General features: G+C 40.5%; 5 protein-coding genes across 10 annotated transcripts in view; 3 read left to right on the top strand and 2 right to left on the bottom strand.

Moving 5' to 3' along the window:
* The window catches only part of ints11 (integrator complex subunit 11), an 11546-nt gene extending 9070 nt beyond the window's left edge, over positions 1-2476 (bottom strand). Inside the window, exons 1-7 of the mRNA XM_020585576.1 lie at positions 2248-2476; positions 1901-1998; positions 1172-1245; positions 842-1070; positions 626-724; positions 506-540; positions 279-417 (exon numbers count right to left, since the gene is read on the bottom strand). Of these exons, the coding sequence (XP_020441232.1) occupies positions 279-417; positions 506-540; positions 626-724; positions 842-1070; positions 1172-1245; positions 1901-1998; positions 2248-2275 (702 nt within the window). The 5' untranslated portion in view covers positions 2276-2476. The remainder of the gene's footprint in view (positions 1-278; positions 418-505; positions 541-625; positions 725-841; positions 1071-1171; positions 1246-1900; positions 1999-2247) is intronic.
* A 762-nt stretch (positions 2477-3238) lies between these two features.
* On the top strand, positions 3239-8576 carry cptp (ceramide-1-phosphate transfer protein). 2 transcript variants are annotated; one of them, XR_002273586.1, is made up of 3 exons: positions 3239-3558; positions 6501-7980; positions 8244-8576. XR_002273586.1 is itself a non-coding variant. In XM_020585578.1 (2 exons), exons 1-2 carry the CDS (start codon positions 3437-3439, stop codon positions 7021-7023), a joined length of 645 nt encoding a protein of 214 aa, XP_020441234.1. In that variant the 5' UTR covers positions 3239-3436; the 3' UTR covers positions 7024-8576. The 2 variants fall into 2 exon arrangements, 1 of the variants encoding a protein (XP_020441234.1); XM_020585578.1 differs by having other exon boundaries at positions 6501-8576.
* A 220-nt stretch (positions 8577-8796) lies between these two features.
* ubxn10 (UBX domain protein 10) lies at positions 8797-11414 on the top strand. Its single transcript, XM_020585570.1, has one exon. It carries the CDS (start codon positions 9429-9431, stop codon positions 10179-10181), a length of 753 nt encoding a protein of 250 aa, XP_020441226.1. The 5' UTR covers positions 8797-9428; the 3' UTR covers positions 10182-11414.
* Positions 11415-11506: 92 nt separating this feature from the next.
* On the bottom strand, positions 11507-16993 carry ddx19a (DEAD-box helicase 19a). The gene is made up of 11 exons (XM_020585569.1): positions 16775-16993; positions 16549-16612; positions 16277-16469; positions 15603-15695; positions 14506-14608; positions 14299-14413; positions 14022-14199; positions 13658-13895; positions 12455-12617; positions 12180-12371; positions 11507-12092 (listed from the first exon to the last, which is right to left on the bottom strand). The coding sequence occupies exons 1-11, from the start codon at positions 16835-16837 to the stop codon at positions 12031-12033; spliced, it is 1464 nt and encodes a 487-aa protein (XP_020441225.1). The 5' UTR covers positions 16838-16993; the 3' UTR covers positions 11507-12030.
* vwa5b1 (von Willebrand factor A domain containing 5B1) overlaps positions 16424-25063 on the top strand; it is a 34300-nt gene continuing 25660 nt past the window's right edge. For 2 of the 5 annotated variants that reach the window (XM_020585568.1, XM_020585564.1), the window contains exon 1: positions 23118-23406. The gene's annotated coding sequence lies outside the window, so the exon portion shown is untranslated. Of the gene's footprint in view, positions 16504-17692; positions 17784-23117; positions 23407-23704; positions 23733-25063 lie in introns of those variants that run through there. The other 3 variants (XM_020585565.1, XM_020585567.1, XM_020585566.1) reach the window with 3 other exon arrangements.

The raw sequence follows: 25063 nt of genomic DNA, 5'->3' as shown, positions 1-25063 counted from the left end.
TGTAGAAGAGAATTATTTACTGCTTGCAAACCAATGATGGTAAGATGATGTCATGGGGTAGGACTGGATAAGTCTGACTTCTTCCTACTCCATTCAAGCATGTACTAGGTATAAGCAAATTGATAATGGATTAGCATTTGTTGGATATGTGTAAAATTATGTGTGTTGACATATCAACTGTCTTTACATGCTTGAAAGAATAAATCAAACCAATCAAAATCAAAAAGGAAGAACACTTAAAACTGCACCTGTAGTTGCAGTATACATCTAACCTTTACCTTTCCTCCCCTTTCTATGGATTCATGCACTTTCTTCAAAAAGTCCCTCTCTCTGCATCTCTTTGAGTCACGGATAGTGGTGGCATACGTGGACTCTGAGATGAGGATGTCTGGACGGCACTTATCGATCCATGCAGCTCTACCAATGAGTAAAACAGAGATGAAAAGACTACAGTATGTAGACATACTCCAGCAGATAATCGTTAAATGCAGTATATGCCACTTACCCTAAATGCCTGTCTGGTGTCATGTTATAGTCTCCCTAAAAAAAAAAAACCTACATTATTCTGAGATCTTAGTCATCAGATTCAATGACTCTGACACAAGGCAGACTTGTTTTTACTCACAGTATAGACCACAGACTCTGATCCCACTTTGATCTGCACCATAGCAGCTCCTAGGACATGACCTGCATAGTACGCCTTGATCTCCAGCTCGTCATCCACCTGCCAGCAGCACAACATAAACAAAATGATTTGCCATCAGAAGACATGAGCAGCTGGTGCAGAAATGACTGACAGATGGATATCTGGACACATGAATAAATTAGATCAGCAATGCACCTGGACGGTTTGGTGAAGGTTCAGAGGTATCACTTTCTTCATGCAGTCCTTGATCATCTGTGAGGTGAAGAAATTGGTTTCTCCCTTTTTGTCAACAGTGATCTTCCGGAAGTCTTCTAGCAAAATGGGACAGATAGCCTTGGTGGGATGGGTCATGTAGATGGGCCCATCGTAGCCTACCATCTCACTCATGTAAGGCAGAGCTCCACAGTGATCCAAATGGAAATGGCTGAGAAAGGAGCATGTGTAGCCATGTGAGACTTATTTAGTTGTATAGATATGAATGAAAACGAACTGGTATAATATACTGCAGCTATATGGACAACAAACCTGATGATCACACAGTCCAAAAAATCAGTCAAACGTCCATTCTGGGTTATGTAAGAAAAGTCTGGGAAACGTCTCTGGAATGATAATACAGACTTGCGTTCAATAGGGACTGTACTGTAAGTTATCCTCTTGACTAGGTCCACAATTTATGAGAATCACAATATGAACTGAAGATTTAGAAAAAGGTTTTCAGTACGGTGTATTTAAAACCCTTTTGTAACAAGACCTTTGCATGGGCTTAGCTAAAGACACTGGGGATGCCATTAAAGAAGAGACAAGAGGGATTAATCTTTGGAATTAGATACTTTTTTCAAGCAGGGCTGCAACTAATGCTTACTTTCATCAGCAATTATATGTTTTTAAAGAAAATTCACTTATGGAAATGTAAGGAGAAGCTCTGTGTGAATGTACAGATTGTATAATAGGTAAGACAGTATCTGTTATAATTAATCTGCATGTCGCAACTTTCACTGAAGACAGTAATGTAGAAGAGGTACAGCAGTCTTAGAAGTGTTTTCATGGCCCAGGCCAACATTTAGTGGTTTTATCCCATGTTTTTCAGTCCGGTTTATGTTATACCATATCATTTTATATTCGCTGTTTCTGCATTTTATGAATCTTTGGAGAAGTGTGTTACATGTGGGTGGTTAAACTATGACAAAATAAAAGCAAATCAATGAAAGAAATCCAGTTATTACCCTCCTTTGATAAATAAACTACGTTACTTACATCATCATTGTATCCCATGTGCATCCCACAGTCGAGCATGAGGTTTTTGCCTCCAATTGAGACAAGGATGCAGCTGCGGCCGACATCCTGTCCAGCACCTTGGAGAGGTAAAGTGAAGTTGCTTGAGAAAAAGTAGTAAAGTAAACTGATTTAGCCATTCCGGAGCAAACAAACAGCGAGGGGTTAATCTTACAGTATGTTTTATACCACGATAATGGAAAATGCGCAAGTTAGTACTTTTCAAAAGCCGTAAACATAACGTGAAAGCTGTCTACATACGCGTTCAAATGTAGTTTTTGACAGAATTAGCTTAGCAGATGCTACCTAGCCACTGCAACATTACTCACCCAGTGGGGTTACTTTTATTTCAGGCATGTCTTCTCATCAGGGCAGCCGCTTTTTTATATAAAAACACACGTAGAACCTGAATACCGGGCGGTCTGAGTGCTTCCTATGAACAAGCCTTATTGACAAATAAATATGTATTGTCTCCGTTTGGTATAGTTACATACGGACCACTTCTTGCACAGTTTCACTAGCAGTATCAAACAGAGAAACCTTCCGGTTAGCACCTTCAAAATAAAACCTCTTTTCGTGACTCCACAAATTATTTTACAAAGAGTAAGATCAGTTTATATTAAATATGCTAATTAAACATAGCCTAAATTGAAATCTCTTACCTTAAAAAGGAGATTTCGCCAGTATTAGTATTTTCAGTTTCTTTGATCTGGTACAGTTCAACTGGCATTAGCCTACCGGTTTTCATCCCCTTTTCTTTAGGTGGCTGTCACGGCTGAGATATCAAATGACTTTCATCTCTTAAAATTCAGCTGACAGTTCACTTGTTTTCAGCTCTCACTCTTAAGCCACTTGTAGCACTGCTCAATGTTTAAACTTTCACAGTTTACACTCCAACTGATCAATAGTTTTCGCCTCATATGCTACTTCCAACCCTTTCAGTGCATCAAATTCAGCTGCTTTAAATTCTTCATATTACATTGCAAGGCCCATGCAATATTCCAACATGCCCGTGAAATTTAAAGACTGCTTACAATGTTACAGTGTTTGCACATGCAATAGGCTGTTCAGCTTCAGCATTTTCTAGAAATATTTGCCTTTTCCAGGTGTCCAAATGCCAAAACAGATGCGATTTGTATAAATGTCCCATGGTCAAATTTATCTCACAGTAGCCAATATACTGTGGTAAGCAATTTGAACACACGTACATTTGATCCCTATAAGCTAATTCAATAAACCCCCGACCTGCTCCTGCTACCAGGCTTTTATTTTGAATGTACGTTTCCAGTTTCCGGTGTTTTCCGGCTCGAGTCTGCGCAGTAGGGGTAGATTATATCAACAGTAACTTGTCAAACGGATGAAAGGAGATGATTACTTGTTCCTGAATTATTTAAGTTTTCTTACAGGTAGTCTGTTATCGGTGTGTGTTTACTGAAGTGTTTACGTCTGTGGCGACCTCTGGTTTGTTGATAGCCGTTAAATACATTAGCTAATTCATTCGTGTTTGTCGCCAATACCATGGCTTCAGAAGACCAAAAATTCTGCTTACTGGAGGTGCTTGACACTTTCAAGTTGTGTCTGTCGGAAAACAAAGAAGTCTACCTTGAACACTACGTCGCTGGGTGGCGTGGTCTTGTAAAGTAAGTGATTTAGGGTCAAGTCTTTGGGCCTGTGTTGGACTTCAGTAACCTCTCCTCTGTGAACTAATAATATTTTGTATGTAATTATATCATGACTATACTGTAATGTACCACACTCGGTTAACTTCCTAAAATTGTTGTTGGACCCATACTGACGGCACACTATACATGACTGTCAGTATTTTCCCTGGCGCCAAAAAAACAAACGAGCTAAAATGTCTAGTTGAGTCAGTCCAAACTAAAAAAAAAAAAAAAAAAAAAAAAAAAAAACATAATGACAAAGTGAAAACAAATGTATTAAAAATCTAAACCCTAAATCTCATTAACAAATATATTCAGGCATTAATCTGTGGCATTCCAAACTATAGTCAGATGCCAAAATAATTGTGAAACTGAGTAAGCTTGGAACCTAGAGTTGGCCATCCAGCCAAACCGCATAGCTGGGCACAAAGAGGTTTGGTCACGGACATGACCAAGAACCCAACAGTCCCTCTGACAGAATTTCAGAAGTCCTCTGCAGAGATGAGAGAACCTGCTGGAAGGATGTCAATCTCAGCAGCTCTCCATCGCTCAGGGCTTCATATGGTAGGTAGGCTAGACAGAAGACTCTTTGCGTACAAGGCAGGAGTTTGTCATTTAAAGGGCTCTGAGAACACGTGGATGAAGATTCTCTGGTCTGATGAGACCAAAATTTAACTCTCTGGGCAGAACTCCAAGCACTGTGTCTGCTCATCACCTGGTTAATACTGTCCCTATGTTGAAGCATGGTGTCGGCAGCATCACGCTTGTGCTTCTCAGCAGCAGGGAGACAGGGAAACTGGTCAGAGCTGAGGGAAGAATAAATGCAGAGGTCTTTGAAGAAAACCTGCCCCAGAGTGCATTGACCTGGGACTGGGGTTCACCTTTCATCACAACAGCGATGTGAAGAACACAGCCAGGTGTGGCAATGTAGTGTGCTAAAAGAGAAGGTGCCTGAATAGTCTTTGAAGCCGCTGTACATTACACAGAACAGACATGTGTCCCTACCAGAGTGTTCACTCCTCCTAAATGATGACCACAAATACAGCATATTGGAAAACATCGAAACAATAAATATGAAAACAATATGTGGAAAGGACTGGAGGCAATATCCACGACTTGAATTAGATATCCAAATTCTACTACAGGACATGAACCCTGGTTAAAATACACAAATATAAAGTGGCAGAGCATATTGAAACAATAAATATGTGAAAAAGAGTAAAAGTCCATAAATTAGATGTTCACATTAAAGGTTCATTGTTCAGGACAGAACAAAAGAGATGAGTGCTTTAGTCTTTTATGTGCCCATCTACATTACAGTTCTGTCATACATGAATGTGTCGGGATGGGGATTTGTTCCTCTCTCTCTCTCTCTCAGACCACGTTCACACTGCAGGCTGAAGTGACTCAAATCCGATCTTTTTGCCCAAATGCGACCCATATCTGATTTCCTTATGGCAGTGTGAACAGCACAAATCCAATTTTTTCAAATCCGATCCAGGCCACTTTCATATGTGGCCCTAAATTGGATACGTATCCGATCTTTTGCAATGCGACTTCAGTCTGAACGGCCAGGTCGCATTTCATGCGATTTTTATGTCATTGAAATGCGACAGACGTCACAATTCTGCGCTGGAGGAGGCGAGGGGTAATAAAAAAATGACAGACAACGGTGATTCAGACGGTGATTCATGTGGTGATAACATTTCCCTCCTCACTTGGAAATTATTAATGAATTCTGTGTTCGTGAAGCCCCTCACGGAATACCACCACTCCTGGCTCCGACTCCGCACCCACACATTCCTCTGTACAGAGGTAGCAGCCACTACTCCACAAAAGGCCATAAGCAATATTTGTGCTCTCCTTCTTCTTGATATTCTTATTATTATGTCTTTATTTCGATTGCAAATTGTCAGGTACATCGCTACGCACATGCTATCATGAGCCACATCCATTTTTATTTCCGCAAACACAGTACACTGCGTCTGACGTCACGTCCTCTTCTGTGCATGCGGGTCACTTCAGGGCCGTATACCGTTCACACTTGAGACAGATGGCAGTCGCATTTAAATGACAGTGTGAACAACAGCGCAAAAAAATCGGATTTCGGCAAAAAATCTGATCTGAGCATTAAGACCTGCAGTGTGAACGTAGTCTCAGTAACTGCTGTTCTCACCATACCTCGCTGACAATTGATGATAAATAAATCAAATGACAGAAAATTAGCTGGTAGTAGTTTTTGTAACTTATTAGACTTATGATAGACTTAAATAGCAAAAATACACTGGCATCAGCTTCTCACATGTAAATATTTGCATCTTTCCCAGATTTCTGTTAGTGAAGTTGACATTTTGGGATTTTTGACTGTTGTTTTGACAAACAAAGCAATTTTGTTCATTTGGGTTTAAGACAATAATGAGGGCATTTTTCGTTGCTTTCTGACATTTTATACACCAAACAGTTATCAGGCCTGGTGATAATAAAAGCAGTTGCTGCTTGTAGCCTTACAGTAGTCGTATCACTTTAAAAAAGCTTTCTTGTTAATTACTTGAGACAGAAAAAAAGCTAAAGCAGTTTGATAAAACTTTACAACAAATAAGCAACAAATTTAAACAAAAACTAATTAAAGTTTTAAACTGGATTTTGCCACAGGTGCCCTCTTCAAGACCAAGGGCATTAGATGGAAGAGGAAGAAGCTGTCATAGCTCATACAGTATTTGAGCGGTGGAAACTTCAAACAATTTGGTGATTCATCAGATTCTGAGGATAAAAACATAAATATGGATTAAATGTGGGGACTTTAAGGTTATGGGATCCCTGGTTAGTTGCCTGCTTTTCCCAGTTGCTAGTCCAGCCTCGACTCAGCTGTAACAGATGTCATACAAATGTTAACAGACTGTTTGTGTGTATCACTTGAACAGGTTTCTGAACAGCCTGGGGGCCGTATTTGGCTTCATTTCTAAGGATGCTGTCAGTAAGATCCAGATCCTGGTCAACTTCCTGAATGGTGAGCATGGGTCTCAGTATGTCACCATCCAGTCCATGGTAAAATACGAGCTGGAGAACAAACTTGTGGACCAGAAGAAGCAAGGCAGCCATCCAGAGTCAGGCTGTCGTACTCTGCTGAGGCTCCACCGCGCACTGAGGTGGCTGGAGCTCTTCCTGGAGCGTCTCCGCACCAGCACTGAGGACAGCAAAACATCTTTCATGTGTGCAGAGGCCTACAACGAGTCCCTTGCAAAGTACCACACTTGGATGGTCCGTACGGCTGCGGGCATGGCGTTCCACATGCTGCCTGGGCGCCCTGCTTTCTTTGAAGTGATGAATGTAGGCCCCCCAGAGCAGGTCGTGGCCATACTGGGAAAAGCTCTGCCTTTAATCTCTGAGGTGTACCAGATCACAGAGGACCTGTACGCTCAACATAACCTGCTTGACTTACCATAGAGCAAGAAGGCCTATATTTGTCACATTACATATACATGATTAAATATTTACAGTCCGTTCCTGCTAATGGGCTGTTACCTGCTACTCCTGTTTGACTACAGGGTTGTGTATTATCTGTACAGTGCTGGGCACAAATTAAATTTCACTGGCACTAATATGTACTACTGCATTGCCAGTTTTCAATATACTGCAATACTGCATGCACATTTTTGCTCATAATAATCCACCTCTGAATGACATCTTTAATTCAGCCTTTGATTATTTTTAATGTTAATACACAAAGGGGGCTGTAGTGGAGCCAAGAAGCCTTTGGACTCCTGCAGACAGCTGTGTATTTTCATAATTTATCATAAATGCCCAAGTTGATGCTTTGTATTTGGGGACAGTATTTTGAACTACTGCAGAGCTGGAACAGCTAGTTGATCAATTAGTCAATCAGAAGAAAACCCATGAGCAACTATTCTGAGAATATTTGATGGTTTTAGGTTCACATATATGATTATTTGATGCTTGTCTTTGTTCTACCCTATAGTAAATTAAATATTTGGGATATTTGACAAGGTATTTGTTGACATATTTGTGCACCTAGTGTCCTGGGATTTCCAGGATGTTTTTAAAAATTGTTTTCTGACATGGCTTAGGCACCAAACAATCTACAACAGAGGCTTTTGACTGATAGTGACCCAGGGACCACCACTGTGACTAAGAAGCAACTTGAGGACCACTGTTGTTGATTTTAATCCTGAAAGTCACCTTGATATTTTTTTTACCTGAATTTGATTATTCATTAACAGTAATTAATAAATTGAAATATGTTAATGTTTTGTAATTCCCACAGTGAAGCTACATTATTGAATGCATCAGGGGGCTGTGGACCACTGGCTGAAAACCCCTGATCTAGAAGATTTAGACCACTTAAAACTGATATCGATGATTTTTATGTATCAGGGAGATCAGGTAATAATAGGCCCATTAGTTTGTCTTTTCAAGTTCTTACCATATTTTCTTCAAATATAAATGCATTTCTGCTCCTGTTAGAGTGTGAAATGCTCTCTAATGCCAGATATTGAATATTTTACAATGGTCTTCTATATAAAACAAACAGAAAAGGCTACTAGTAAACTGAAGCCTTAATGTGAGAGCAGCAGTTTTTAAAATACCAAAGATAAAAATGTCAGAAACTAAAACTAAACTAAACATACTCTTATATCCTGAAACAGGTGCTGGAATGATGTGGATCTACAATCATCACACTGCAGTGGTCATACCAAATACAAACGACTTCCACTGAATAAGTTTGTGAAAAAAACTTTGTATATTGAAACACTGGGTCATATTAATGGACTCAGAGTTATAACACCCTGTATATTTTTTTCATTAAATATACAAATGACAATGTGTGTATAGCTAGTGTACAAGCATTAAATTCTTTTGAAGTGAATGTTGTAGTTTTACAGTGAATTACTGTATATTATGTATACATCACTAAATTCAAATTCTATCAGTAGGGTAGCTTATTAAAACATGTTATTAGCTAGTCACTGTCAGCACACCCTGAGAAAGGCAAATGAGCTGATATGCAATAGTAAGAGTTTTTTTTTAATCTATTGACATATTTATTAAAGCACTTTTATTCTTAACCATCCACTTAGCTGCCTAGAATTGGATTGTTTTGTCATATCCCCTCCCATGGAGGAGTGCTTATGTGTCCATGCCCCCCCCAGTAAGAACACACATGGTTTTAGTAGCAGTACTCCTGTGTCCTGGAAATTCTTTATTGATACAGAAACGATACTTCAAAGACAGTCTTGTGCAGTATTGTAGTGCTACCCGTTAGGGTTTTTAGATCAACATTTTATTGTTGGGGAAACAAACGTCAGTGTGACTGGACCAGTGATGTGCATTTTAGAGGTGAGATCAACGTTTGTGCCGCGTTGCATGTTGGTAAAAGAAGTGTGTGAAGAGTTCGGCAAAGTAAACTCGAGAGAAGTGTGTTACAGTTAGTGAAAACCCACCACCACTGATTAATATAGCTGCAGTTTCGTACTTCCAACACCAGGGGGCTCGGTACCTGTGAGTACAGGGCGTTGTCCTGGCAACCTGACTGTCAGGGCAACTGGTGACGCTGTATAGACTGAATTAAACTGGAAAACCGGGCGGAAAGCGACCGAACGATATTATAGCGTCTGAACTTGTAATTTAGTTACACTAGCATACATATATACTTTTGAACAGCAAGACGGTTTCTAAAACAGTATCAACAGCGCCAGCCATGCATGTCTTTAAGCTAGTGGAGACATTTGTTATTCTTTTTACGAAGGGCTGCAGCCAAGAACGACTCGGAAGTTCCACGGCAGACTATTACGAACTCTAACGCAAGTCAGACCATCAAAAACCGGCTATCCATGTATTTAACAAGACCAAAGTCCTCCAAAGGACGAAGCAGACCTGCTGTCGACAACTGTCTCTATGAGGGTGACACAGAGAGCGTCCAGAGGCCGCCTGTGTCTCCAGAGTCTCCCGTGTACAGCGGGTCGGACAGACATTTCCGCTCCCAGTCCCAGCCCATCGTGTGGCAGGCCAGCCAACTGAGCCAGGACCAAGTTCTGCACATGCCGCATCACGCTCCTGCTGCCCCGCCACAGCCCTTAAACAAATACAAGGTCCTTCCGTCCATAGGGAAGAGGCGGTCAGAAGTGAGGCCTGGTAAAAGCCTGGATAAAAACCTGTCCAAGCTCCACTTGTCTGATGACTCTGTTCTGCAGCAAAGCCAGAGGCATGAGGAGCCAGATCCCCAGACCAGCAGCTCTGAGGGGGGCAAGAAGGCAGAAAGGCACCTCGGGGCCTGTCCAGAGCCACTAGACCCAGGGCCAATAGTGACCAAAGAAGCCAGTGGCAGTTTGCTCCTAGCTATCCGAGCACCTTGTGGGAAGAGGTTTCAACAGCACTTTGAGCCCACAGACACTCTGCTGATGGTCAGGACCAGTGCAGAGGGCAGGTATGGAGCCAAGTATGGAGAGGTTTCCATTGAGACTATGGATGTACCACGCAGGAGCTTCACAGACCTGGATTTGACCTTGGCCCAGTGTGGCATCTTGAACAAATCAGTGCTGTGCATCTCTCAGAATGACGGTGTGATGGAACAGGAGAGGGTTTAAATCATTTTAAAGTTCTGTTTTGCAGTCCACATTTGGCTCTGGTGGCATTTAAAGTCCCCCCTTCTAGTTGTTTGATTTTTTTTTACCAGTGCCCAGAACGATATATATTCTGGGACTTCAGAGGGTTGCATTAGTGGATGTCTATATGATTTTATGAGAAGACTTTTGTGGACAAAACCATATCAAACTTAGCTTATTATCCAAAGTTGAGTGCTTTTGTTCTAAAGCATGTTTGGGGGTGATTTTTAAGTATACACATGCTTTTTAAAACTTTTTTTTTTTTTTACCTTTTAGTACAATTCATTGCAGTTGATCTCAGCAGCCTGCTTTGCTGACCTGTTTCAGACTGCTCCAGATAGTCTATATAACCACAGCTAGCCTATGAGGACATTTAAAATACATGTATGTTCTCTTTCTACACTGTTAATCACAACGGCAGGAAAAGAGCAAATTAAGGACTCATACGAGAGATCAGCTTTCAGTTTTTGATTTAAGAAAAGAGTCTGGTGTAATATATATGTATTTTAAAGAGATTCTTGTCATTTCAATAGGCCTGCTGAATAACAGCATCAAACAGCGTTTCCTTAGGTTTGTTTCAATTTTCCAATCCTTCCCCTTTATCGTGATGTCTAATAATCATTAGGATGCAGAGGCACTAGGTTAATTTGAGAAATGATTACACTTGACTTCTAAACTACAGCTACTAACCTGATTTTAAATACAGTATATAGTTCTATTCAATCTGGACATTGATGTTTAACTTTACAAACTTGCACCAGTTGAGTCATTCTAGTTAAGAAACATTGTAAACTATCTACATTTAACTTAAGGAAAACCTTTAACACGTTTTGACAAGTCACAATAAAAAAAAAGCACTGATATAAATAACATTTCATTCCAGGCTGAAGTCATCTTTAATGTCTTAGACCCACTGATTTTTCCCTCCATGCTGAGTCAAAATGACATGAGACAGGCTAATTCCAAACAACCCTCGCTCTCCTGAGCCAACGGTTTTTCACACTGAGTCGAGTCAGTAAATGATTTCTGGATGTATAAGAGCTGTGTTCATGATGAAGACTGAAAGTAAAACTATAATTTGCTGGTCAAGTCTTTCAATTGGAAGTCAAGACTCAGCTGTTCACTGGAATTCCCTGATTTCAAAGAAGTGCACAGACAAGTAGGTTATGTATTCTATGTTCAGGAAATATGTTTTTGTTTATAGGCTCTGAGGAACTGATTCATTTGTTCAGATACACCAAATATAATGGTTTCCCCTGATAAGGTGCCAAACCATGTCCTTCCAACAAGCTAACATATGCAATAAACAGGCTTTATATTTTTTATTATACACACAACTGAGAAACAACTTCAGTCTGTTATAACAACATTTAAATGAGGATACTGGTAACCAACTACTGAGCTGAAACATGCATTTTTAGACCTTAACACACTTCAAGTCACACAAGGATGTTATATTTGAACTCAACCCTGGTCAAACCATGCAAACATCTATAAATAAGACATTCTTATCCCATTAAATTCTACACTCCAGATTATTGAACAACACTGCAAACCAGCTTTAGTATTATCACTATATACAATTTATATGCTACATTAACAGCTAGAGGTTAGTTTAAATCCTCTGGGAAGTGCAGCTTAAAGACCTACTTCAAGGATCAAAGTTGTCTGTATCAAATAAAATCTAAGGGAAACCTTGGCACAAATTACTGCTGTTAAAAAGGTTGGGCATAGTCAACAGTCTCGTGAACAAAACGCAAACAAACCCTTGAAAGAACTAAAGTCACATGTCTACCTGTTTTATTGATGAGCAGTGAGTGCAGCGAAGCATTCAGCCCAACTTCTCGTCCATTTCTTCAAGATTGTTTGTGTCAAGTATGGTGATTCTTCGGTCTGTAAGGGGAAGAGAGGGAGGAAAACAGCAAATAAGAATGCCAGTACTTTCAATCTGACATGATCAAACCAAGAAACATAACATACTGAAATGCATCTCAATTTGATGAATGATATCCATGCTGTGTTTGCTGTCAACCATGTTTACTGCAAATCCTCTCCTGCCAAAGCGTCCTGTGCGGCCAATTCGATGAAGGTATGTCTCGTTGTCAGCGTTCCCATCCATGTCCACAGGCATGTCAAAGTTCACCACAAGTGACACCTGCTCCACATCAATACCTATAAGCACACACAGGTTTAGGATATTTATACTCGCCTCCCAACAACGTTTACTTTAAATCCAACTCATCTGTCTCTCTCACCTCTCGAGCACACATTTGTGGTTACGAGCACCTTCTCTTTGCCCTCCCTAAAGCGCTCGATGACAGTGGCTCTCTGCTCCACTGTCATTTCCCCACTCAGCAACGCCACCTGGTGGCCCTCCACGGACAGGTGCGCAGACAGCCAAGCAGCCATTTTGCGAGTCTGGGGCGGGGGCACACAAAAAAATGAATAAGTCGTAACAGAGGCACATTAATGAGATGCATGCCAAGGCGCTGGGTACATCAACATGCACTTGTTTAGTCCCTAAAGCTGCATGAATTACAATATACAGCATCCAAGAAAGGAAACCTGCCCACTAGCTCTGAGTGCAGACTTAGCCAGTGGCTCCAGTGATCTGATAAAGCTGTGAATGGTTTTACACTGAAACTGCACAAATAACTGCTGCTAGATTTACGGTCAGCTCACACTGTTACTGTGTGTTCAAGGCTCTTTAATGAATATTGCTAAGGCGCGGTGTCTGACATGCATTTAGTTTTAGTTTTGGAAGAGATGACCACTGATAGAGAAGCAGACTAATGGTTTTGGATGAAAAATGTACAGTGATGTTATGCTTACTGTTTTCCAAAAGGAAAAATAACTGACAGGTATGCAGTCTTCATGACCCTGTGTGGCTCATCAATAGTGTGGACATAGTCCTGTATCGACACAGTTCGTCATGAGTGAAGCTCTCTTTTGCGCTGATGTAGTGCATCTAGCATAAAACTACTGTAATATATTCTGAGGAAAAAAAGCTGAATTTTCATACACACTAATGTTACAAATATATTAACCCGAATAAGCGAACCAATGCAGAAAACAGCATGACCTTTTTTTAAATGCCAACATGAACAGTGCGATGGGGCTTCTGGACCTTCGAGCTCAACTTATGCTGTCAGTTGAAATATTAGGACACATGTACCTGTTATCAAGAAAAAGGCAACTCAAGGAAGTATGTTACTTACAAATCCTCCTCTAAATTTGAAACATTTAAACTGACCTGTAAAACTGTAGCCTCAGTCGTGCTGTTTAGTGCTAATCAGCAAATGTTAACATGCTTTATGTAAGATGGTGAACAGGGTAAAGATCAGTAGTCAGCATTGTCAATGTAAGCATGTTGGCATTAGCAATATCTAGCAACATTTTACAGCTTTACTTTTGGAGAAGGAAACGTCTGTAATTCTTAAGGGTTACAGCTGACTTACACGGCAGAAGATCATGGCCTGTGCAACGGTAAGGCTCCCGTATAGATTACAGAGTGCCACGAACTTGTCCTCCTTATCCTTGCAGAGCACATAGAACTGCTTGATTGTGTCCAGTGTCTCCTCTTCACGCTTCAGCCTGATGATATTGGGGTCAGGAACCACTTGCTCTGCAAAGCTCCACACAGAGTCCTCAAAGGTTGCAGAGAAAAGGAGCATCTGACAGTCCTGTGACAACTGTCTGCATCAGCATGAGGAGGAGGAGGAAAATACTGTCACAAATTACAAGATAAGCTTATTCAACAACACGATTTAAAACTGTCATATTGTCCATGAGCATTGCTAGGTTTCTCTGAAAGAAGCGCACCTATGGATACGAATGCTCTGGTCCCGATGACCCTGTGTGCCAATCATCACATCAGCCTCATCCAGCACAAACATTGTAATCTTCTTGGGGTCAATGGCCTTGAGCTTGGTGCACCAGTCGAGGACTGTGCCTGGTGTTCCAATGACAATCTGCTCCTGCACCTTGACACCTCGCTGCACTAAACAAAGCAAAACATATCCAAGACTGGCTACCACTTGAAATGTCATTTTGCTGCCAATTCCATCAGAGGTAATTAAACGTAACAGCATTTTCTTACTTCTGTTGCCTCGAATGGCATAGGACAGTTTCACATCTGGACAAAATTTCCCCATTTGCTCAATTACTTGACCGATCTGCAGAGCGAGTTCGTATGTGGGTGCGATGCACAGGCACTGAAAGAACCAGTTTTTAAATGGTGATTTCATTTCAGTCGAGAACTGAATCTGAAAGCCAGCTGGCTCTGTAGATTACATGTTATGCTTACCTGCGTCCACTTATTGGCTGGATTTACATGGCTGAGCACAGCCAGAGAAAAAGCAGCCGTTTTCCCTGTGCCAGACTGTGACTGGGCAATCAGATTTTGAGGTCTGCAACCAGAGAAAATACACAAAGGTGAGTAAACCACAGGCAAACCTACTGCGGTTACGTGTATGGCACTAAAAAGAGAGTAGTACAGTCTGCTGTACGGCTGAGACAATGGGTTGACCAACAGAAAGTTAGACATTTTAGTAATTTTTCAGAAATAAATAATTCTGTATTATTCTGTAGGTCCAGAGTCTCAAAGGGGAGGATATGCTGATTTTTAAGATCTTGCATTTTAGTAAACTTATTATTTGTGGGGTTTGGAGTTGGACAAAATAATATACTTTATCAGATGAATTCATAACAAGCACATTTACATCATGCCATTTTTTTTATTTTAACATTTTCCATTATTAATGTACAACAACTTCAGTTACAGCTTACTGTTAGATCCATGTTCTTAACCAGTCTTGACTGCTAAGTCTGTAAAGCATGAATGTGTATTTTAGTCATTTGCTAGAAGTGACATAAAGGAGCCACTTTTATCCACTAAAGCCAAATTGTGCAACTGAGTTTGATCATCAATTACACAGTGTAGGTAGAGCTACTGTGAAAGCATAGCTTTACAATAGGGAAGGGAATCAAGCACAGAATGGGAATCAGCTGTGGAGATCTCTGGACTAAAAAAAAACAAATATCAGGGTCTTGTGTTTCATAATGAGGAACTAGGTATGCACTCGCCCCCACACAGAAAGCTGATCAGGAATCAATAAAGAACTAGACAACACTCAGAGGGTGGAAACTCTGCAATAAAAGCAATATTCCCATGATAGTTTGACCCTCATGATTGCTTTTCCATATTGCAGTTCCCAAGATCCTCATTTTTCTCATTACTAAAATGTAGAAATGAGCACATCGTCACAGTGGAGAAGCCTCAACCAGCAAATATTCTTTTTCCTTGATAACTTAAATATATCAAAACTGCAGACTATAAATCTTTAGTGAACTGACTAATCGATAAATTGATCAGCACTACTACAAGAGTCAAAAGCAACTCACGGCTGTGCCAACATCATGGGCAAAGCGTTCTCCTGGATCCTTGACGGTCTGTTGAAACCCATGCTGTATACTCCATTCAGCAGCTCGGGTTTGCTATAAACATCAAGTCAAAATAACAGGAATTATACTGATTTCTGAAGTGAACAGCAGTAAACTGAAGCCCTGTAGCAAACAGCATGTTGAAGATCCACATCAGGCTCATCAAATGTGCCGTGATGGCAGCTGCAGGTTTATCGTTTTGTTTACATTTTATCAAATAGTTACTAGGGGTGTGACAGTGCACGGCACTAGGTTCATGTGAATGCGATATTTTAACACTATTTAAAAAAATAAATCTTCAATGACAAAATATATGACTAGAAAAATAGCCTTATTCAACTGAAAGCGACAAAAATCCAAAATTCGACACAGTGTGACATTTTCTGTTGGATTTCTACATTAAATGTGAATTTGATGTGCTGCTGTAAGAACTGGTGGAACACTTGACTTTTACTCTGACACAAACAGTTTGAGATGAAGCTTTTGGAATTTAATCCACATGAATAAATGTAATTTAGTTGGTGTAATGTGTATAGCTTTTTGTGTAAAGGTATACATGTTGGAAGGAGCCTTGTGAGGCAGATCTCTGTTAATGACCAAGTGACTGTCACAAATGCTTTCTCTTGCAAACTCACAGTCTGAGCTCCTCAAAGGTCTTTACAGAGTACAGGGGAGAGGTGGGGTCCCTCTGCAAAACCTCCACCTGGTTTCGGTTCCGCACCAGAGACCTGCGGATTATTTTGTTCAAGAGGGACTGCTCAGCCAGGTTCACTTTGTCGGTGTCGCCTCGCCAGTCCTCACTTTCATCCTTCTCCAGCCAAATGTTGCCTGCAGGTGGAGGGAAAATCAGCATTAGCGAGCGGTAAAACTAGTTAGCAGAGATGTTTGGAAGATTAGCTTAACCTACTGTTTAAGTCGGTTGGCGGTTTACGTAGACCACGCATCCGATCCACTTTCTTTGAGAAGTCCATCTAGTCAGAGAAAACAGTTTCACATTATTATTCAAGAGCGAGCGAAAGACTAACGTATGTCAACAAGCACAAAGCAAAGCAGCTAGGTGGCAGGTTAAGCTAACCTACCACACAACGAGCAGCTCGTTAGCTTTGTGTCTGTTGGTCATCGTTAAAACTTACCTGCATGGCCGGTGTTGAAGCCTCTTGGTTATCGACTGAAAGCGCCCACGAGTCTTCGGACATTTTGGGTTAAATTAACACCGTTAAAACTTTTATGAGGTCAGATACCGCTGTTTGGAGCTGAACTGCTGACGCTGCTTTCACAGGCACCACAAGTGTCGAAAGTTTAGGGCTCGCGCCTCCAGAATCAACCGAAGTGCTAATCAACGGTGTTATTTATTGGGGGGGGGGGGAGTTAAACTATGGCAAAGCGATTCTAGAGAGAAATGTAGTTTGGTAAACTAAAGTTACTTAGAAAAAGTAGTAAAAAACGACCAAACTATAACATTATAAAAAAAAAACTCATTTAAGTTTATTTACCTAAGACAAAAACTATTCTACATAAACCAATCGTATCTGGGTATTTCAAAATGATAGTATGTATGTCTTGTAAACAAATTTGTAAGAAAAAATTCTGATTCTGACATTTGTATTATCCAGAACAACTAAAAAATATATATAAACTTCTCAAAAAAAAAAGGGAACATTTAATAATCACCACCTTTATTTGGCTTTATTTCTACACTAGCATTAGCGAATCAGTGAGACATTTCTGCATGTAACAGCAATAGTTTGACAAATAAACATATTGCTCTCCAGTCTGTAGTTTATTACGTGAGTTTACAAGTAGCTAATTCATCAGCTGTTACCTTTTTGAAAAACTACTGAACGTGACATCTCTTCTTTTAAACATTTAACTTTATTGCTCCAACATCAGTTTTGCCTATACTTTTTCTGGTTGGTAGTTTTTGCATGTGTCAGATATCAGTTAAATTCACAATACATATATTGGTGAAGCTCCTTTCCTTGTGACTGTGATATAAATCACATACCATAATCTGTTATAGCAAAGTGGATGTATATTCTGGCTATGATGCACATGTATATGTAGAATATATACTACATATACATACAAAAAAAAGAAGCTTTTCTGGACTTCTGGCACCAAGGACCTGGATAAATGTGGCAGGTGAGCAACTTTAATTGCACAGAATGGGTGGCATGTTTCAATCTGGTATCTAGCTTTATGCATCTATAGTGCACACAAGCTTTTTTTCTAACCTTGCATAGCCAAACAGCTGCTTCATCCAGCTGCTCATATTTTAGCAGAAAATACCCGAAAATAGCATCTGACAGATGGCATCCGAGATGCATTTACAAAAAGAAAAACTCAAAAGTAAAATTAACAAAGTAGTCTACTATACTGTGACCACTATTGTTTTTAATCACACAAAAGGTTTAGATTGTATGGAAGCATTCACCAAAAACTGGAGAACTTATCTCCAATTTATCAATTGTCTTTTTGCTGTTCTTTTGACTCTGTATTTAATGTGTGATCAAAGATGACATTGTGCTCCCTTAACTGTTGCCTTTCGCTTTTTCATTGTTTTTGGTTTAATTACTGCAACATCACCTGTAATGCCTGGAGCCTGAAAAAACTCAGAATTCTATGGTCACTTAACACCATGACTCTTGAGGTTTTAAAGGCCGATGGCTCCTGGGGGTACCATCTGAAGCTCTGCACACTGGTAGCTCCACGGGTTTTTAAAAACATTAAGGTAAGAGTAACATATCAGTCTATGATGTCTTGTATGGAAATACAAGCACACATTAAGATTGATTTTCAGCCACAAACAGAAGACAAAGCAGCAGGAACCTAATGTTGAAGATTATATTTGGTAACAAGGTCTTTCTACTTAAGGAAAAATTACCAGGAGAAGTTAACATTCAAGAAATGAGTTTGATGATGCATGTTTGTTTCTAACAGACATACTCTACCAGATTTTTCTGAAGGAGTTTGGGGACTTTGTATACAAGTCAATGTTACACATGGCCAAAGAAGCAGAATGACAGCTAGTAGCAGCATAAACTTAGTAAACCCAACTTAATGTATCACTGCTACGACTTAACCAGAAGATGTTATGTTTAAGTTAGTGCAGTTTGAGTTATACAGTATATTGAATGTCATGTTTGTTCTTATAAAAGCAAAACTAATCTGCTGGATTTTTGAAGGGAGTTTGGTCACTTATCAGAAAAAGACACAAGCTTATAAAGTGAAACAACGTGCGCTGTACTTGATGCTGAAGAGAAGAATCCTGAACAACAACTTTTGACTCCAGAATCTGAAACACTGACCTCACTGTCAACCCTTACCCAGTTGACACAAATGAAAGGTAAGATTATGAGGCAGATGCTATGATCAGATGCATTTAAATGTCGCAGTGTGGTTCTGTGTTGGCGCTCATATTAGACATCCATGTCACTTGTTCTAAATTTTAAAAAGGTCAGTCAGTTAGATGATGATTAAAACTGCCAGCGATGCATCTTGATTTTCACTGCAAAACAATAAACAGACATTGTTTCAACAGGTGGTTAGCATCTACTCTGTGTTTTGACACTAATGGGCGCAGGGAAGTGTGGCAATGCTGCTAGAAAATGTAAAGAGTTGGCAGTGGTCGTGGCTGTGGTTGATTTGGTAGTGTTTCAGTAAACCCCAGAGGTAGGTAGAGTGATTCATATGACTGAGCAAACCAGGAGAGAAGCATCCTGGGACTTTCACTTTTAAGACCAATTATTATAAGCTGTGAAGAAAAGTACACCCTAAAACAAACACCTTCCGTGCAGCTGGATTTTCTTTTAAGCACAACTTATTTACAATTTGAATTAATGTAATCGTTTGCACAACATATTTCATTAAATTCACATTAATTGCAAATATTTGGAGACGTTCAGTATCTGTATTGCATTGCTCATGGTGCCTTTTGCTAAGTGGAGTGAATTTTCTTTTATTGATTCTTTGATCATTCACCTGTAAGAGGAGACTGTTTCCTCAGAGGGACAAAGGGATGGATGCCTTTTTGCTTGCTTCTCAATCTGTGGTTGACTGAACACATGATGGCACTGTTAAGACAGACAACACAGCTGTCTGATTGCATCTGACCTTTTCCTTGCCATAAATATCCATGTGGTGCCTAAAACCTCACTTTGGCTGTTAGAAAGATGGATTGGATTTGTTACTGAGTCTGAAAGACTTCTTATGCAGTGAGACTGTGAGTGTGAAGTGTTTGTGGAGACCAGTTTGAACATTTCTAAGTGAATATTATAGTGGCTTGTGTGAAGGGCAGCCATCCCCTGGTGTTTTCATTGCAATCGATCACAGTATTGCAAATATAGGCACACTTTAGAGATGCTACTGCTCAGTCTGCGGCCAGGCAGGCAAACAAGCAGAGCTGTCTCTATGGAGTGGATAGTTTTTTATAGTCATCACTCCTGTCATTCTTATCATAGAAAATAAGGCAAATACACTCAAAGTGAGTGTCTCTGAGCTTATTTCGTCATCTGAGTTGTCTGTCTCTGTCAGGCTTCCTCCCTCCCAAAACACACACCCGGATGGTAATGCAGCTACCGTGCAGAGGTCTGACAACAATCCCATCTATGTATGAACCTGCTAAACGTATCCCTACATCAGCGATAATACTTTACAGGGGTAGGATACATTCCTCTGCTGGGAGGCCTCCCATGTCTGGAAAATCTAATAAGCATATGAAACACAAAACTCTCCCTCCCCAGTCTAGTTGAAGAGCAAGTCTCCCCTTGAAACTTGGCAGAGTGAGACAACTCAGATATTTAACCCTAAAGTAAAATAGTTATTTGGGCAGTGATGATTTAGAAAACAGCACAACTACACTTATCAAGACAGGCTTACAACATGTCACAGCACAACTTCATGTGTATGTAGAATCAAGGCAGAGCCTGATGATGAATTTAAGGATGCTAATGAGGTAAATAAGATTCTAAACATATTTGTTCACCGTTCAGTAGCATTTTTTTTTCGTCCAGAGGAAAGGTTACAGTTCAGTAATTGCCGTCATCTCATCCAAGGCAGAGGTGGACTGACGTAAAGCTGACTGAGCTTCAGCAGAAACAGTCCCTTCAAGATCAAGTCTGTCTCAACTCTGAGGACCAAAGAGGTTGGTGTGGATGTCTGTAGCAGCCTCCTCATGGTCCCGTTTGCGTCAGCAGGTTGATTTCTCCAGCTTCAGTTTCCTAAGGTTGGGCATCAATAAATAAAGAAGGGGAAAAGATCTAGTCACCACAAGTATGGTCGTGAAACTCAGTGTTCACTAACAAGAGATGTAGGTTTCCAGTCTAAAAATCTAAAGCTCAAATACAGATGAGTGGAAGTGAGAGGTGTGCTGCTTCTTGTCCCTCCACTATTCCCAGTCTAAGGGCACAACGCATTAACTGAGTTTCATCCACCTTTATCCAGTCAGGTCTACTCTGTGCATCCTCATCTTGAACTGTGATAGTCACAGCTGGCTCTGTCTCAAATCTACCCCTTAAACATGTCAATTGTACATGCATCTCTTAGTAGGATCATAACAGCATACCATGTCAGCTGATTCACAAAACCAGAGGGATCCTTGTCTGGTTTTGGAAACCAAAATCTGGCTGGTAATAATCTTTATAACAGCAAAGATACAAAGTGCTGTTTATATTTGGGGAAAAAAGCCCAGTTTATCTAATCCAATGTTTAACTTGACAAAATGTGTGCCAAAAAGAGACTTTAAATGTATTCTAACAGATTTTATTCCACGCTGGCTGGGTTTTTTCCAAGTCCCGTATATTGCTGCTGCTCCTCCGATCAGAAAGTCCATACAGCATTCTTGGTTCACAAAAATCTGAGGAAGGTAATTTGGTGTGAGTTGTCCAATATGTAACAGTTCTTCTTTGGTAAAAGTAATCCGGGATAAGTTGCAAAAGACCAAGAAAACAAAAAAAAAACAACAAACACAAGAGAGCGCAAATAACCACGGTCGCCATCGCTCTCGGTGCTGGAAGCAGTCATGAATCTACACAGTCTAGATCAAGGAATGAATTTTCAGGCTCAGTGTGATTCAGATGTCCTCTCTGCTGAGTTTCTGGTTCATAATCTAAAGCTGTGGGCTGCTGGGAGGAGACGGTGTCCATGTTGTCTGACCATAAACAGACTGCTGTTCACTGCTCTGTCAGACTCTATCAGTTATTTGATTCAGCCATTCTTTTACATTAAAATGGATTTGCAGTTGCAACATTAGCTGTTTCCATCTTGGCCAGTTTGTCTTGATGGTTTTTGTCATGATAGTAAAACTGAATAGGCCTGTTTGGTTGGATATAACAGTCCTGAGAAGATCTCAGCAGTGGAACTATGGTGTGTAGAGGCTTCAACACATTATGAAGATAGATTTTGGGGGCAAAGTTGTAGGTTTATTCTAAATAAATCAGCTGGTACTGAGGGTCAAGAGTTTAATGTTTTAGGACTTAATACAGAGCATAACATTTTACATTACTCAGACTTGTCTTGTGTGATGGTACACTGAATATGTTAGTCAGGGAAAACAAGCATTTTTATTCAATTACCTTGATTTTTAGGAATTAATATGGAGCACTTGTCTCTACAGTATTTTCAGGAATTGTATAGACCAAAAGATTAAAGGAGATGCTAATCTACAGGACATATTAGCTGCTGCCCTAGTTCAGTCCCTAATGTCACTCTTTGTTACTAAAGCCATATGTGGGATTTACTGTAAACTCTCTTACCATATGATTGTGAGGAAGCAAGAACATGAGCGAGTGTGTTGATGTTAAAAAGGTTGAGAAATAGATATGACAGTGAGAGGGAAGCACCAGAGGCGGGCGGGGGTGGGGGTAGACAGACCGAGTTTTATTGGCTGCAGGTTAATTCAGTTTAGAGGCGGATGCTGAATTTCAGCCAACACACCAACTCAAGCGCACACACACAGAGAGACACGGTCTGTGTTTTCTGACTGTACCAATATGACACAGATTGTCATGGTAATGTCACAGAAAAACAGATGGATTATACTGAGTGATCCCGAAACACAGAGACAGCCAGATACCCCCGATTTAAAACATTAAGGGCTTTCCAGTCACACTGGAGAGAGGAAGAGACAGATCATAGGCGATGTGAGAAAGATGTGCTCCCTCTCCCACCCATCTGTTCCTCCTAGCCATTTTTTCATTCTACTGATGTTGCAGCACATGTCATTTACACAGAGCCCTTTTAAAAATGATACCTGAAGGGTTCCTGTTATCATCCATTCAGGCAGGGCTGGAGTGAGAGGGTGGTGCTGATGTTTTGAATGCGTAAGGGATGGGAAGGGGGAATGTTTATTAGAAGGACTGGACCCTCTGTCTCAACACTCCCTCCATCTCTCTCTCCCTTTTGCTCTCTCAAAACCCTCCAACTCCAGCATCTACAGGGAGGAGGAGGAGGAGGAGGAGGAGCAAAATAAATGAAACCGTTTCTGTAACCACATGTTGCAGTGCTTGATTGTACATCTGCAGCAACTCCTACCTGCCTTCCCTTGCTTTGCGTTGAATGTTTCACAATGTGGCTGCTGCATCAGTAGTTTCTGCCACCTGTGGCAGCACTCCTATTCCCTCTACGCCACAGAGAGAGGACAAAAAAGGGAAGCTGAGTGAGGTTGAAGAGGAGGAGGATATCTTTCATGATAAGTGGACTTCTGACGGAGAGAGAGAGAGAGAGAGAGAGAGATCCTTGCTGCATACCCAGTTGACACAAATGAAAGGTAAGATTATGAGGCAGATGCTATGATCAGATGCATTTAAATGTCGCAGTGTGGTTCTGTGTTGGCGCTCATATTAGACATCCATGTCACTTGTTCTAAATTTTAAAAAGGTCAGTCAGTTAGATGATGATTAAAACTGCCAGCGATGCATCTTGATTTTCACTGCAAAACAATAAACAGACATTGTTTCAACAGGTGGTTAGCATCTACTCTGTGTTTTGACACTAATGGGCGCAGGGAAGTGTGGCAATGCTGCTAGAAAATGTAAAGAGTTGGCAGTGGTCGTGGCTGTGGTTGATTTGGTAGTGTTTCAGTAAACCCCAGAGGTAGGTAGAGTGATTCATATGACTGAGCAAACCAGGAGAGAAGCATCCTGGGACTTTCACTTTTAAGACCAATTATTATAAGCTGTGAAGAAAAGTACACCCTAAAACAAACACCTTCCGTGCAGCTGGATTTTCTTTTAAGCACAACTTATTTACAATTTGAATTAATGTAATCGTTTGCACAACATATTTCATTAAATTCACATTAATTGCAAATATTTGGAGACGTTCAGTATCTGTATTGCATTGCTCATGGTGCCTTTTGCTAAGTGGAGTGAATTTTCTTTTATTGATTCTTTGATCATTCACCTGTAAGAGGAGACTGTTTCCTCAGAGGGACAAAGGGATGGATGCCTTTTTGCTTGCTTCTCAATCTGTGGTTGACTGAACACACGATGGCACTGTTAAGACAGACAACACAGCTGTCTGATTGCATCTGACCTTTTCCTTGCCATAAATATCCATGTGGTGCCTAAAACCTCACTTTGGCTGTTAGAAAGATGGATTGGATTTGTTACTGAGTCTGAAAGACTTCTTATGCAGTGAGACTGTGAGTGTGAAGTGTTTGTGGAGACCAGTTTGAACATTTCTAAGTGAATATTATAGTGGCTTGTGTGAAGGGCAGCCATCCCCTGGTGTTTTCATTGCAATCGATCACAGTATTGCAAATATAGGCACACTTTAGAGATGCTACTGCTCAGTCTGCGGCCAGGCAGGCAAACAAGCAGAGCTGTCTCTATGGAAATTGCTTTCGTCATGACACTTCCCATCAAGCCTGCGCTAGGGGCTCTGGTCATGCAGCAGACACAAACCCTTGACAGCACATAACCAGGACACAACATTAACAATGAAGCACAGCCCAAAAGCACAGGATCACTTTATTATATATTAGCACTCACACTGAATACTGTTTTTCTCTCCCATTACATTACTGGTGTGTTGCGGTGACCTTTATCTCAAATGCTTAAAGTACTGTACATGTGTCACCCTGCCAAAGGCTCCTTGGTTTTACATCATATTGACCTGGTAGAAGGTCACTGAGGTTGGAATAGTCTACATGTAAAACCTGCTGCACTAAACTGGCACCTAGATTGTAGCTTCCATCTAATTTTGGGGAGTGTAATGAGACGATGCTGTGCGTTTGATGTTATTGCTGGGTAACAAATTAGAAGGAAAGGCCTTTGAAGTCTTCAAAATTAAATAAGTATTTATAAAATAAATGAACACATGAATAAACTGTGTTAAACATTTTAAAAAACACAGCTTAGTCTTATGAAATATAATATTTTTTTTGCTGAATCTTGACAACTGATACCAAAATTCAGCCAAAA

Source organism: Monopterus albus, unplaced genomic scaffold, assembly GCF_001952655.1.
Source record: "Monopterus albus unplaced genomic scaffold, M_albus_1.0 scaffold371.1, whole genome shotgun sequence".
Lineage (NCBI taxonomy): Eukaryota > Metazoa > Chordata > Actinopteri > Synbranchiformes > Synbranchidae > Monopterus > Monopterus albus.
This window is presented reverse-complemented; position numbering and strand designations above follow the sequence as displayed.